This window comes from Nicotiana tabacum, chromosome 18 (assembly GCF_000715075.1).
Source record: "Nicotiana tabacum cultivar K326 chromosome 18, ASM71507v2, whole genome shotgun sequence".
In the NCBI taxonomy this organism is placed as follows: domain Eukaryota; kingdom Viridiplantae; phylum Streptophyta; class Magnoliopsida; order Solanales; family Solanaceae; genus Nicotiana; species Nicotiana tabacum.
The window spans coordinates 37,437,755-37,452,888 of NC_134097.1; the positions used below are offsets into that span (position 1 = coordinate 37,437,755).

The 15,134-nt window shown below is 38.8% G+C and overlaps 2 protein-coding genes across 2 annotated transcripts; both read right to left on the bottom strand.

The window, feature by feature from the left end:
* Window positions 1-7,246: 7,246 nt before the first annotated feature.
* LOC142172476 (G-type lectin S-receptor-like serine/threonine-protein kinase At4g03230) lies at window positions 7,247-9,106 on the bottom strand. Its single transcript, XM_075236105.1, has 5 exons — window positions 9,010-9,106; window positions 8,745-8,941; window positions 8,453-8,663; window positions 7,857-8,324; window positions 7,247-7,775 (listed from the first exon to the last, which is right to left on the bottom strand). Exons 1-4 carry the CDS (start codon window positions 9,104-9,106, stop codon window positions 8,086-8,088), a joined length of 744 nt encoding a protein of 247 aa, XP_075092206.1. The 3' UTR covers window positions 7,247-7,775; window positions 7,857-8,085.
* Window positions 7,464-8,024, bottom strand: LOC107770241 (G-type lectin S-receptor-like serine/threonine-protein kinase At4g03230). Its single transcript, XM_075236104.1, has one exon. It carries the CDS (start codon window positions 8,022-8,024, stop codon window positions 7,464-7,466), a length of 561 nt encoding a protein of 186 aa, XP_075092205.1.
* Window positions 9,107-15,134: the final 6,028 nt, after the last annotated feature.

The following is a 15,134-nucleotide window of genomic DNA, read 5'->3' on the forward strand; positions in this document are numbered from 1 at the left end:
TCCACTAGTCTATGGGACTGACGCCACGATAATAGTCGAGGACGGGGAACCTAGTTTGAGATACTCCAATGAAAGCTAACCAAGCAATGACAAGAACAGGAAACAAGACCTCGATGAAGCAGAGGAGCGAAGAAACATGGCTCACATAAGAATGATAGCCCAAAAATAGCAAGCAGAACAGTACTACAATAAAAAAACCAAAGTACGACCACTCAAAGTCGAAGACTATATACTCAAGGCCAAAACACAGGCGAGCAAAGATTCAAGAGAAGGTAAACTAGGAACCAATTGGGACGGGCCATACAAAATCACGGCAGCAACAAACAAAGGATCATTCCAACTAGAAACAATGGAGGGAAAGCTACCACAAAACAATTGGAATGTCACCCACCTCAAATACTTCAACTTCTAAAAACGGACACCCTTCAAGTCGTACTCATTTTCCCTCACCTGGGTTTTGTCCCAATTGGGTTTTCTCGGGGAGGTTTTTAATGAGACGACGAAAGCGATATCTCGAAGTTCAAGTATAATTCATCACCCCTCCTACCGACTACTTCTCCAGGCCAAACGATAAAGGGACTAGGTACACTAGAACTTCTCCAATATATGTATGGAACAAGCGGAAACATGTAATATTCTCCAATGAATAAAATAAAGCATCATCTTTGCACAACTCCACCAAGTCGCTTTACATTTTACATTCGACCTCGCTCGAATTACATTTTACATTCGACCTCGCTCGAATTACATTTTACATTCAATCTCGCTCAAATCACTCTACATTCGACCTCGCTCGAATTAAATTTTACATTTGACCTCGCTCGAATTACTTTACATTTGACCTCACTCAAATTTCATTACATTCGACCTCGCTCGAATTACTTTACATTAGACCTTACTCGAATTACTCTACATTCGACCTCGCTCGAATTACTCTACATTCGACCTCGCTCGAATAACTCTACATTCGACCTCGCTCGAATTATTTTACATTCGACCTCACTCGAATTACATTACATTTGACCTCGCTCGAATAAATCTATATTCGACCTCGCTCGAATTACTTTACATTCGACCTCGCTCAAATTACTTTACATTCGACCTCGCTCAAATTATTTTAGTTTCGACCTCGCTCAAATAATTTGATTTTCAACCTTATCAAACCTCGAACTCATTCGAGCTAATTAATACTCGACCTCACGTTAGTCTATGTTTGACTAAACCAATATCAAATATATACAAATAGCAAAAATCAGGGGATTCCCCACATAGAAAAAAAAGGAAAAAAGAACGGGAATCCAGAAATACAAAGAAAAAAAAGAATTGTTCCATTTCAATTATCGGATTATAATACTTTTTACAAAGGTCTCGAGGACGCCCTCAAAAAAATAGCAAAGCAAAAAAACACTAAGTACAACAGCTTCACACCACATCATCCCCATCGGCGTACTCATCATCATATCAAGGTTCAGAGGCAAGCCTATCTGCGGCGTTGTCATCCTCATTCCTACCAGCCGTACCATGGTTGTAACCACAAGCTTCATGGGTTGCACCTGCCTTGAAATGGACGCCCTCAACCTCAACTTCGAAAATTTTCCCAGCAGCCTTCAGAGATTTGTACACGTCAAGTTGAGCCTCGCTATGGACCCATATCTCATACAACTTATGCGGCACACCGGGATCGACAGAAGTGTGAGATTTAGACAGTTGCGACTGCCATCGAGTCTCTTCGGCCCTCAAGATAATGACCTGCTCGTTTAACCTGGACAACTCCGCCTCCAAACCCTAAATCCGTTCTTCCAACCTCGCCATCTTAAGTGCTGATGTCTCCACGTCATTAACCCGTTCGGACCTGCAAACATGGAGGGCGTCTTCTAGGGCCGCCGCTTCAGCCATAGCGTCCATTCTGCCTTTCTCGGCCCAACTCAATTCTTCGACCTTGGCACTCAGCTCACCCCTCAGATCGATAGCCCTTGCCTCCCTCTACGTGAGTTCAGCTGTTAAGGATGCCACCTACGTCTCAGTCATCACCCCCTTACTCACCTCGAGCTCGTCCTCTTTAGCCTTTAGTGTTGCCTCAAGCTCGCTGCACCTATTGATGGCCCTCATAAGCTCATCTCCCCTTTTCATTAGCTCTTCGTCCTTCTTCACCCCCAGCAACTTGACAATTTTTAAACCCAACCGATCGATGTGCTCAGTGACCTCTCTACGGAATGACTTCAACAAAGTCATGCATATATATATATATATGTGTGTGTGTAGATTATCGAAGGTCCACTTCAACTATCTCAATAATTAATTGTGCATAATTTTCTTCTCTATCTTCTCTTTATGCGTTGAAGAAGAAATTTCTATTTGCGTTAGTCGTATTCTGTGGCATTTTACAAAAATATAATAGCCTCTTCCTTCCATGTAATTATTAATATTCTTTCAACTTTTTCTGTATTGTTTTCTTCATACACCAAATTTGGCATTTTAGAAAGTTGTATCTTTTAGCAATTTGTGCCTTTAGACAACAAATTTATCATTCATTTGTTTGAGAAAATTTAGAAAATTACTTGATAAAATGCAAGGATTTGAAGGTGTAACAATGGCAGATATTCTGAGAAGAGAGAGTCCGCTAAGAGAGAAATGAACAATTGTTCTATTAAAGAAGATGATCGGTACATTTTATACACCTAACTACCACTATCTTAAGTTAAACAACTAACTAATTGAAAGCTCATTAACAGCTGTCATTAACAGAAAGAAGCACGTGACTAACTAACTAATACATGTGCTATATGATGCTATTCTATATTACAATATGCCCCCTCAAGCTGGAGGGTGTAGAATGTTGAGCATTCCAAGCTTGTCAAGAAGATGCACATGTTGAGCAGTTCTCAAACCTTTGGTTAGCAAATCAACTTGCTGCTCCTTTGTATTCACATGTACTGCTTGAACTACCCCTTCTTTGATCTTGTCCCTAATGAAATGACAATCTATTTCTATGTGTTTTGTCCGTTCATGTAGTATGGGATTTGTTGCAATCTTAATAGCAGACTTACTATCACTAAGGATTGTCACTGGTTGTGTAATCTTCATACCCAACTCTTTAAACAGACCCAGTAACCATATGATCTCAGCAGTTGCAGCAGCCATGCTTCTATACTCAGCTTCAGCTGAGCTTCTTGACATAGTTTGTTGTTTTTTTTATTTCCAAGATACCAAGGAACTTCCAAACTTTATCACATAACTAGTAACTAACCTTCTTGTATTGGGACATTCTGCCCAGTCTGAATCACACCAACATATTAACTCCCATGTGTGATTAAAAGCCATTAAGATTCCATGTCCTGGTGCATTCTTTAAGTATCTTACAACCCTAACTGCAGTATCCCAATGAGACTTCTTGGACCTTTGCATGAACTGGATTAAGGTTTGCACAGCATAATTGATGTCAGGTCTTGTAATGGTGACATACAGCAACTTCCAACTAGCCTTTGATAGGCACTGATGTCCTGCAATAGAGGATCATCTTTGACTCCATTTTCCTGATCATATTCTACTGAAGCAAGTTTTGTATTGGCCTCCAAGGGTGTACAATCAGGCTTAGCCCCACTTAACCCCATCTCTAAGATGAGTTACAGTACATATTTCCTCTAGTTCAACAAAATGCCAGTCTTGGATCTTAGTACTTCAATTCTCAGGAAGTAATTAAGTTCACCTAGATCCTTGACTTTGAACTTCTGGTGTAGGGTATTCTTGGCATGTTTGATCAGGTTTGCACTTCTTCATGTGATGAGAAGATCATCCACATATACTAGGACAATCAATACCTCTTCTTGGCTTCTCAAAGTGAATAGGGAATAGTGATAGTAGGTGAGGCCTTTTCATTGACTCAATAAGATTAGTAAGGTAAGGTTTAGCCCGGTTTGAGTTGCCTTGGTCCTATGCCTTTGGAAAAATATCCACACGGCTATGAGATTATATGCCTTTGTGAGACTTTGCCGGCAGCTACACCATGAATCCTCTACATGAGGCTGTCATCATAACGCAATGTGAGGCGCAGAGGAGTTATTATATAGCCAAGACATATAGGTAACAATACCGGTGCTATTGTCCCCCTTATTTGTACTGTTCCTAATTGTTGTATTTTCTGTTCTTTTTTTTTATTATTATTAATAAAAAAATATCCTTAGGCGCTTGCCTAGCGGATTGCTAAAAAAAATAAATAGTGATAGTTGCTTTGAATGAAACCTGCACTTAGGAGTGCTTCTGTTAGCTTGATGTTCCAATGTATGGAAGCTTGTTTAAGCCCATATAAGGACTTCATTAACTTGCAAACTTTCTCGTCACCTTGTTGCCTAAATCCCTCAGGCAATTCCATAAAAACTTCCTCATACAAATCACCTTTCAAGAAGATATTGTATACATACATTTGGAACAGGTTCCAACCTTTTGAGGCAGCAAGTGCTATGATTGACCTCACAGTGACCATTTTTGCCATTGATGAGAAAGTATCATGATAGTCAAATCCTTCTCTTTAACTATACCCCTTTGCTACTAGCCTTACCTTATATTTCTTAATGTCCCCATTTACTTTATATTTAATCTTATATACCCATCTTGAGCATACCGTATTTTTAACCTTTGGCAAATCAATTATGCACCACGTTTTGTTATCTTCCAAAGCCTTTATCTCTTACTTCATAACCTCAATCCATCTATTGTCCTTGGCAGCTTCTTTGAAGGACTGTGGCTCAACCTGGTGAGAGAACTTGGCTAAATAACATTTATAAATGGAGGATGTTTTGTCATAAGACAAATAGTTTGAAATTGGATAATTGTAGGTAGCAGCCTTCTTTGTAGTGATATAATCTTTCATCCATAGTGGCTCATTGGTGTGTCTTGAAGTTTTCCTGCCTATGTTTGGTGGTACAATTTCATTTTCTTCTTCAAGTGATTGTTGCATTTCATTGTGTGACTCATTTTGAGCCTCTACATCCTGGACATTAGGACTCTGAACTTCTACATCCTGAAAGATTGCTGCATCTGCATCAGAACCATCAGAATTTGCCACCTCAACTTCATGTTTTGTATCATCTTCTGTTTCTGTGTGATCTACATTTACTGTTATTTCTGGTAAGTTTGATCCACAAGGAGTACTACTGTGATCTGACACCTTCATATGTAGAGGAGAAGACATACACAATTCAGATTCCTTGCTCATATTAGTGCTTCCTTTGGCAAAGGGAAATTCAGATTCCCTGAAAACAACATCCTTGCTAGTAAAGAATTGCCTAGTTTGTAGATCCAGAAGTATATATCCCTTCTATGTTTCAGAGTATCCCATTAAAACTGCTGCTTTAGCTCTTTCAGCAAATTTGTCTCCCTTGAGCAGATTTGTTACATAACATAGACAACATATAACCTTTAGATGAAAGAGAGAATCCTTCCTACCATGTAGTAGCTCAAAAGGCACTTTGCCTCCTAGAGTTTTGGATGGAAACCTATTGATTAAATACACTGCAGCATTCACACATATGCCCCAATACTTCATAGGAATGGACCCCTGAAACTTCAATGCCCTAGCAGTGTCAAGAATATGTCCATGCTTCCTTTCTAGTTTCTGTTATGTCATTCTGTTGATGGGTATAAGGACAACTACTCTGATGAATGATGCCACGATTACTCAACAAAGATGCACATTGTGAGTTCAAAAATTCAGTCCCATTATCTTATCTCAGTATTTTAACCATGACTCCAAACTGATTTTGAACCATGTTTAAAAACTATTTTACTGCTACTATCACTTCAGACTTTAGTTGCAAGAAATGTACCCATGTGTATCTAGAATGATCATCTACAACAGTTAGGAAGTAGTACTTGTTATTGAATGTAGGAACCTTATAAGGGCCCAAAAGATCCATATGTACAAGATGAAACAATCCATTAGCTCTAGAGTCACTAAGTGGGAATTTCAACCCAGTCAGTGTTGCTAAGGGGCAAACAAAGCAATTATTCTCTGATATACTACTAACATAGCTATGTAACTCCTTTATATTCTTCATAGTTGATAGTAAAGGATGTCCTAGTCTCATGTGCCATAGGCTGCTGGTTCCTCCACACAATCTGCTCATTGCACAAATGACCTTCAGCTTGTTAGTTAGTCTTCCATTTCTAAGCAAATACAATCCACCCCTTCACCCTGCAATTGCAGAGGTCCTGAAATACACATAAAACAGGAAAGAAGTTGACATTGCAAGACAGTGCTCTTGTGAACTTTGAGACCGGCAATAGGTTGAACCTAAAATCAGGTACATAAAGGACATTTTTTACTGTTTCTTTATCCAGCAAACATGCACTACCAGTATGTGTGACATCAATTTTTCCCCCTGTAGGTAGATGTACTCTATCATTGTTAGACTTTTTTGTAGTTCTAGTGTTAGCTAACAGTTCTAATTTTGAGGCAATGTGATGAGTTGCTCCTAGTGTTAGCTAACAGTTCTAATTTTGAGGCAATGTAATGAGTTGCTCCTGGAAGTAGAATAGAATCTCTCATTAAAGCATGAGCAGTAGGTGAAAGAGAACTTGAAAGAATCGACTGCATTGGGAAAGAAACTTTGGGTCTCAATTGTTACCCTCAAGTTCCTCTGTTTTAAACCAATCCTTTGTGTTATCTTCCTCGACCATGTTTGGGTTTTATGACCTTTGAGCAAGTTTTTTGGAGTTCGAACATGAATTTTCCCATTTGAATCAGCTAATATGGCCATTTCCAAATAGCTTGGTGATCATCCTTTTTAAAGCAACCAATGGTCCAGAATTCATAATTTTCAATTACACATGTTTAGTATTGCGTGGAAACCATTCTTGGTATGCCAGAGACCTCCAATCAGTTTAGTTACAAGTAGATGGAGAATTTTGTATGTATTGGTGGACGGGATATATCCCTAATTTAAATTCCATAACATGAGCTTTTTGGTTGTGGTATTATACACCTTGTGGTTGAAAATGAGCTGAGTGAGAAGAGAATAAGAATAACTACTGTTAGCACTAACGAAAATGAACACTTGTTGAGATGAATCTGATCCACTGGTTTGAAACTGTTCTATGTTGTTGGACAGCTTGATATATATATATATATATATATATATATATATATATATATATATATATATAAAGCAGAGCCCAATTGTTATTGTATACTTATGCAGAACATTATATATATTGAAATATGTAATGTCCCTTCACTAAAACTGCACTAATCGGTCGTGCCACTGTTTGTTAAGTGTTATATTGTCTCTGACTGTTAACATATCACAACAAATTTGTACTTGTTAACTGAAGTGTTCTAAACAACAAATTCCTTTCTGGCCTTCCTCTAGCATTTTAGATTAAGGGCTTAACATATTGCTCCAGTATTTCTCAAGTACAAAAAAATATATATGTTGAGTACAAACACTTGAAAGTACCCCTCCCTGCTAGCGTCCTTCTTCGACTGTAATTGTCACCTGATTGTTGGAGACAATGTATTGCTTACTGGAGGAAGAAGAAAGTTTCCTAGAAGTGTGCGTCCTTATTACAAAAGCTGGTCGATTAGGTTGTGGAAGACTACTACCTTCGCCTCCCAGCATTAAAATAACATCTGACATGTTAGGACGTTTATTTGGATCTTCTTGTACGCACAGGAGCCCAATATTTATACACTTCGTTGCTTCACTTGTGTTGCAAGATTCAAGTAAGGACTTGTCTATCAATTGTATTTCAGCTTCTTCTGTCCACAACTTCCATGCCTGTGATAGATTTTCTATCAGAGAATCAAAGCTAAGTAAAAGATACAATATTACTACATCATGGGAAGTTTTTTCACTTACATAGCCCAACAAGTTCAAGGCTTCTTCTGATTGATAAAATCCTGTATTCCTCCTTCCGCTGACTATCTCAAGTAGGACTACTCCGAAACTAAACACATCTGACTTGATGGAAAACAATTCGTCCAGTGCATACTCAGGAGACATACAGCCACTGGTGAAAAAATGCATTAAGTATAAGATTTTTTTACTTCCTGCTAGGAATTAATGAGATGAAGGGATGTTCTACTTACTAGGTCCCCACTACTTTCTTTGTATTTGCCTCCGTTCCTTTTCCTTCAACTATCCTTGCCAAGCCAAAATCTGAAATTTTCGGATTCATCTCCTCATCTAGTAACACATTACTAGCTTTTAAATCTCTATGAATGATCCGCAGTCGTGAATCATGGTGTAGATAAGCAATACCCCGTGCAATGCCCAATATGATGTCATAACGCTTCTCCCAATCCAATAATTGACAATGTGTTCTATCTTGCATCATTACCATGAAAAAGTTTAGTGATGTCGATAAAATTAGATCAATTATCCTTGTCAAAAAAAATAGATCAATTATAAAAACAAAAAATTTGAGAATAAAAGACTTGTTTTGGCTAACTTACCGAATATGAATGTATCTAAACTTTTGTTCAGCATATATTCGTAGAGTAATATCTGTTCAGTTTTATTAATGCAATAGCCCAATAGCCTCACCAAATTTCGATGTTGAAGTTTTGCAATTAAAGTTACTTCATTCTTAAATTCATCTATGCCTTGTCCTGAATGAGTAGATAACCTTTTCACTGCAATTTCCTTTTCTCCTGGAAAGATACCCTGCCAAAAAATTTTCATCTCATTACTCTAAGGTCAATGTGGCCGTACCAGTTCACAGAGTCTTAAGAATGAAATTTTCACCTTGTAAACAGGACCAAATCCTCCTTGTCCGAGCTTAATTGCATTTGAGAAGTTGTCAGTAGCGGCCAAAATGGTCTCCAAATGAATATATGGAACATCAATCACTTCATCATTGTTTTCATTCATCAATACTTTTGCTTTTCCTTCAACTTTGTGCCAGTGAGATATTTGTGTCCCTTGATTACCTTTTCTTCTATCTGAAATAGAAAGGGGAGAAAAAGAAGAAAAACATAACAACCTCGTTACTTTATGTGTTAAAAATTACCATAAATATATGTGGGCCTTGTCAACATTAAGTAAGCCTTCAGAGGCTGCCACGTGTCGCCAACAAGATGTGATGATTTGGTCTCAGAAGGTAACATTAAGTAAACCTTCAGAGGCTGCCACGTGTTGCCAACAGGACGTGATGATTTGGTCTCATAAGGTTGACGTCATTAAAGAAACACTATGCCGTCGACGAGGTCGAGGTAGCTCAACATAGGGTGAAGACGAGGAGCGAATACGAGGACAAGCACTCCCTTTATTATAGCAGTAATGGCTAGTTTTAGGAATAGGGTTTCTAAGTGAATATTCCTCCCAGTTGTACTATTTAGTGTTTTTTGGTCCATGCACCCCTATAAATAGAAGAATATGTGGTTATAGGGGAGACTGGATACTGATTTTGTAAAGAACAACACATTAACATTCACTAAAAATTCTTACTTTACCATATACATACAAAGTCCACCTTTCTCTCACATCTTTATCTATCTTTTTTCCCACGATCCAAGGAGGATTCGAATATTCAAAGAATTTATCATCATCTATCTTGGTCATAAGGAATATCAAGGAATCCCACCATTTTCGGGTGACTCACATCCATTTTATTTACATAAATGTCATTTATCGTTATTTATTATCATTTATCGCTATCTTGCATATTCTTTGATCATTGATTATAGCATTATTGTTATTATTTATTGCCATTCAAACAACACAGGTGAGATCCTACTACAAGAAGCATTTAATTTATCTTTTAGATATTAATATTGGCTAAGATTAACCCCACTTTATTATAAAATTCGATTACATAAGCCTAAATTTAAGTTTTGGGTCATATAGTTTGGCGTCGTCTGTGGGAATTTTCTAACCCAACTTTTTAGTTTCCATTAGATCTATAACTTGCGTGAACACAAAGTTTATCTTTTTCTCTGCCAACAAAACAAACCTCCATGGTAGGTAATCAAGGAAAGGGAATGAAGGTAACAGATAATGTTCCTCTCAACCTCATGAGTACCATAAACGAAGGTTGTGATACCCATGACGAGGAGGTAATGCCCACGGCCTCTCCCAAGCTAGAGAGGTCACCTACACCTTTCTGCAGCACAACAAAACCAAACAGGAAGAGGGCCTCCACGTCCACAGAAGAGGAGGCGCCATCCATCGTAAAAAAGCTCCTCGAAGCATGGCTAACTGATACTCTAGCCAGCATGCTCAATAAGCAAACCCCATGCATGACCACAGAAACCACGAGAGTCCATGCAGCACCACACAGGAACGAACAGGACGACCAACCGAGCCCTCTGACTTCAGGTAAAACTCACACTATTACTGACAGTGCAAGTGACAACATCCTCGCCACCGTGATGAAAATAATGGAAGAAATGGAAAACGAGAACAGGGCACTCAGGGACCAAATGAAAGAATACCAGGAACGGGTAGACAAGATATCAGGCGCTCCTAAATTAATACCAAAAATATACGCCGACAGGTTTGTTGAACAGCCATACCGGGAAGAAGCGGCTCCACACGTCATACCAAAAACTTTCAAGACGTCCCCATATCTCAGAATCTACGACGGTATAACCAATCCTGAAGATCATGTAACCTACTACGTCACCGCCATGAAAGGCAACAACATCACCAAAGAGCATGTGTCTTCCATCTTGCTAAAACAATTCGAAGAGACTCTCACTGGAGGGGCATTGATATGGTACTCACAGTTGCCCGCTTACTCCATAGAAACATTCGAAGAGATGGTTGATAAGTTCGTAACAGCTCGTGTCGGGGCTAAGAAAGTTAAAATAAGGGTGAATGATATCTTCACCATCAAACAATCCTAGGAGAAGTATTGAGGGACTTCCTTGCCCGATTCAATAGGGAGAAAAACCACCGAGTTCTTCGATAAGTGACACATTAAGAGGATACTTTCAACTCCCTAGTACCCCACCGATAACGGGCAGGCAGAATCCTCCAATACATCTATGTTAAACATCATGAAGAAAAACTTGAGGACGCCAAGGGACTGTAGCTGGAAATACTCCCTGAAGTGTTATGGCTGCACAGAACGACCCTGAAGACGAGCACATGAGAGACACCTTATTCTCTAGTCTATGGAACGGAGACAGTAATACCAGTCGAAGTCGAATAATCCATCCTAAGGTACTTCCATGAAAGCGGCAACGATAACGACGAGAATAGGAGACAAGATCTCGACGAGGTCGAGGAGCGACAAGATATGGCATACATAAGGATGGTCGCACAAAAATAGCAAGCAGAACGCTATTACAACAAATAGGCAAAAATTCAATTGCTCAAGGTCGGGTACAACGTGCTCAAAGCCAAGACCCAGGCAACTAGAGACCCCACAAGAAAGCAAGTTGGGAACTAAATAGGGGTGTGCATTCAAATCGGTTTATCGATACATCAAATCAATTATTTATTATCGAATTATTGATTTATCGATTTCAATTTCAATTTCGAAATTTTCCTTATCAAGTTATCGATTTTGATTTTATTCTCTTCGGTTATCGGTTTATTGATAAACCGATAAGATATACTAAAAAAATTCCTTTTTTTACCCTTATTCTATAATACCCTTTCCTTTACCCTAAGTCCCTAACCCTATTATTGCATCTACCACATTTAAGGAATGATCATATTTAAAGCTCAAGGAAATGAAGTTCAAATTAATGGAAAATAGAATTAGCCGTGATGATGTATTTTTATTTTTATTTTATATCGTTGGAGTGTTGGTGCTATACATTTGATCCCTTACTTTAGTTTCGTTGCATGTGCATGTTGACACAATTTTTATGTTATAAACGGTGTTCGTCTTATTTTAGTTTCTTTTTGTTCATATTAGTTAGGCGTGTTTATAGCAATATACTTTCCGTGGTATCCCGCAAATTTTCTTATTCGTGTAATCGATAACCGAATCGATAAGCCCCAAAAATCGATAAATCGAAATTGAAAAAATCGAAACCTTATTGAAACGATAACGATAAGCATATGTACAAATCGATAATCGATAAGTAATTATCGATAAGGGTCAAATCGAATCGATAAATCGAATGCACACCCCTAGAACTAACTGAAACGGACCATACAAAATCATAGCCAGAGTAGACAAGGGTTCATTCCAATTGGAAACTATGGAAGGGAAACTCCTACCAAACAATTGGAGTAACAATCATCTTATGTACTTCAACTTCTAAAAAATAACAAATGTCCCGTAAGTCGTACTATTTTTTCCCTCACTTGAGTTTTTTCCCAGTTGGGCTTTTTCAAGGAGGTTTTAAACAAGGCGACGAACGGGACACTTCGAATTGATGTAAACGAGAACAGACACATATTTCATTGCCCGACTCCTCAAGAATCTCCAAGTTGAATGAAAGGACTAGATATACTGGAACTAGGACCGGAATGCCAGCTAACACCCAAAACATGTAATTTTTCTCCAAAAAATTGCCTAAAGGAAAAATGATGTAATAAGTGCAACAACGACAAAATAATAACGATGCACATTTATTGAAATTGCTCTCCTAAACAGTAAGTTCGACCAGCTCGAACAATACCTATCGACCCCAGCCGCGACTTAACAAGAACACTACGTTCGATCAGCTCGAACAACACCTATCGACCCTGGCCATGGCTTAAAAAGAACGGTGTGTTTGCCAGCTTGAGCAACACCTATCGGCCCCCGGCTACGACTTAACAAGAAAGGTACGTTTAACCAAGCTCGAACAACACCTATCGGCCCTCTAAATCAATGAAAGGTACATTCGACCAAGCTCGAACAACACCTATCGGGCCTCAACCCTAACTTAACGAAAGGTACGTTCAACCAAGCTCGAATAACACCTATCAGCCCTCAGACATGAACTAATAAAAGGAAAGTTCGACCAGCTCGAACAACTCCTATTAGCCCATGGCCACAACCCAATCAAAGGTACGTTCGAACAACTCGACTGACTCTTATTAGACCTCAGCTACGACTTAAACAAAATAGTATGATCGAAAAACTCGAATCGCATTTATCGGCCCTCGGCCTCGACATAACTCAACGATATGGTTCGACCCGTTCAAACAACATTTATCAGCCCTAGGCCTAAACTCGAGTGGAAGATAACAATGAAGAGAACACAGAAGCAAAACACAAGTACAAATATAAGAACGCACAAAGACAAAAGGCATATATGAAACCAAAAAGAACCTTTATATTCATAGAGAAAGTTTATACAAAGGCGTTCAAAGGCGCCAACCAAAAGTACAAGAGATGAACAAAAACACAAAAATTCAGTGGCCGCCGCACCCTCGACCTCCATTGTCCAAATTCAGTGGCCGCCGCACCCTCGACCTCCATTGTCCTCTCCTTCCCCATCTCGGATGTAGCAGAGTCACACCATGAGCTATCTGCGAGCTGGTCCACATCTCCCCCATGGACGGGAAACACGACGGCTAGTGGAGTAGGTTGATCCTCCTCATTAACTTTTAAAAAAAAAGATTCAACATAGCTATGGAATTTGTAGAATGATGAAGTATGGAAGATGAGAGTATGAAGGAAAGTTAAATATCAAAATGTGAAGAATATTCAAGTATGATAAGCTAGTAAAATTTTCGCAAAAAAAAAGATGGCTCTAAAGAAAGTGAAATTCAAATAATGGAGGCACAATATGAAAGCACCGGACTTGAAATGGTCTATCATAATTGTCACTAGTATCGAAACGACAAAGCCATTCAAGGGGCGCGCGTGAACCGACGTGACGCATCGAGAATCATCATCATTATGACGAATGACCAATGACGTCACGTGTCTCTTTGACAAGATAGTTCCATTAAATCACCGGGAAATTTAAGATTTGAGATATGCGGTCCGCGTAGCGCTACGTCGCCTGTTTTTACAACGACTACGACTGTTGTTATTCGCTCATTGAACTCGCCCACGAAGATGACCTCAGCAAGCAGAGGGACTAACTATTTTTACAACAACCACGACTACCCTTATCTGCTCATTGAATTCGCCCACGAGGATGACCTCAACAACCAGAGGGACTAATTGTATGGGTTAAAAATTGCCATAAATATATATGGGCCTTGTCAATATTAAGTAAGCCTTCAGAGGCTACCACGTTTCACCAACAGGACGTGATGATTTGGTATCAGAAGGTCGACGTCGTGAAAGAAACGATATGTCGTCGATGAGGTTGAGGTAGATCAACATAGGGTGAAGACGAGGAGCGAAGATGAGGACGAGCAGTCCCTTTATTATTGCAGTAAAGGCTAGTTTTAGGAATATTCCTCCCAATTGTACTAATTAGGGTTTTTTGGTCTATGTACCCCTATAAATAGAAAAATAAGTAGTTATAGAGGAGATTGGATACTGGTTTTGTAAAGAACAATACATTAACATTCTCTGAAGATTTTTACTTTACCATATACATATAAAGTCTACCTTTCTCTCACATCTTTATCTATCTTTTCTCCCACGATCGAAGGAGGATCCGAATATTCAAAGAACTTATCATCATCTATCTTTGTCAGAAGGAATATCAAGGAATCACACCCTTCCCGGGTGACTCACATCCATTTTATTTATATAAATGCAATTTATTACTATTTATTGTCATTTATTGCTATCTTCCATATTCTTTGATCATTGATTATAGCATTATTGTTGTTATTTATTGTCATTCAAGCAGCACACATGAGATCCTACTACAAGAAGCATTTGATTAATCTTTTGGATATTAATATTGGCTAAGACTAACCCCACTTTATTATAAAATTCGATTGTATAAGCCTAAATCTAAGTTTTGGATCATACAATTACCTATGTTGTGCGGGCTCTTCATTTTAGCCGCCGCACCCGTCTCGACATGACACTAGGACTAGTAAAGGTGTGGGATTCGTACCGGGTGTGATCAATCGAGATCGGGTACTTTGACCACAATCTATGGACAAATTTGAAGAAAAAAAAAAGGAAATATTGAATTTAGCTACTGCATGGCAGTGCGTAGTACCTACAACTTGAAAAATTCTCAAAATGAAAGATTGAATTATTGGATGCACTCCACAACTTACAAGTAAGTTTTCCACATAATATCTCATAGTGTAGGATATTTTTATAGA

Coding starts and splice junctions, on each gene's coding strand:
- LOC107770241 (XM_075236104.1), bottom strand. CDS start 8,024: ATGCATTTTTTCACCAGTGGCTGTATGTCTCCTGAGTATGCACTGGAC.
- LOC142172476 (XM_075236105.1), bottom strand. CDS start 9,106: ATGTTACCTTCTGAGACCAAATCATCACATCTTGTTGGCGACACGTGG. Junction 8,942..9,009: donor AAGGCCCACATATATTTATG/GTAATTTTTAAC, acceptor TTTCTATTTCAG/ATAGAAGAAAAGGTAATCAA. Junction 8,664..8,744: donor GATTTGGTCCTGTTTACAAG/GTGAAAATTTCA, acceptor ATTTTTTGGCAG/GGTATCTTTCCAGGAGAAAA.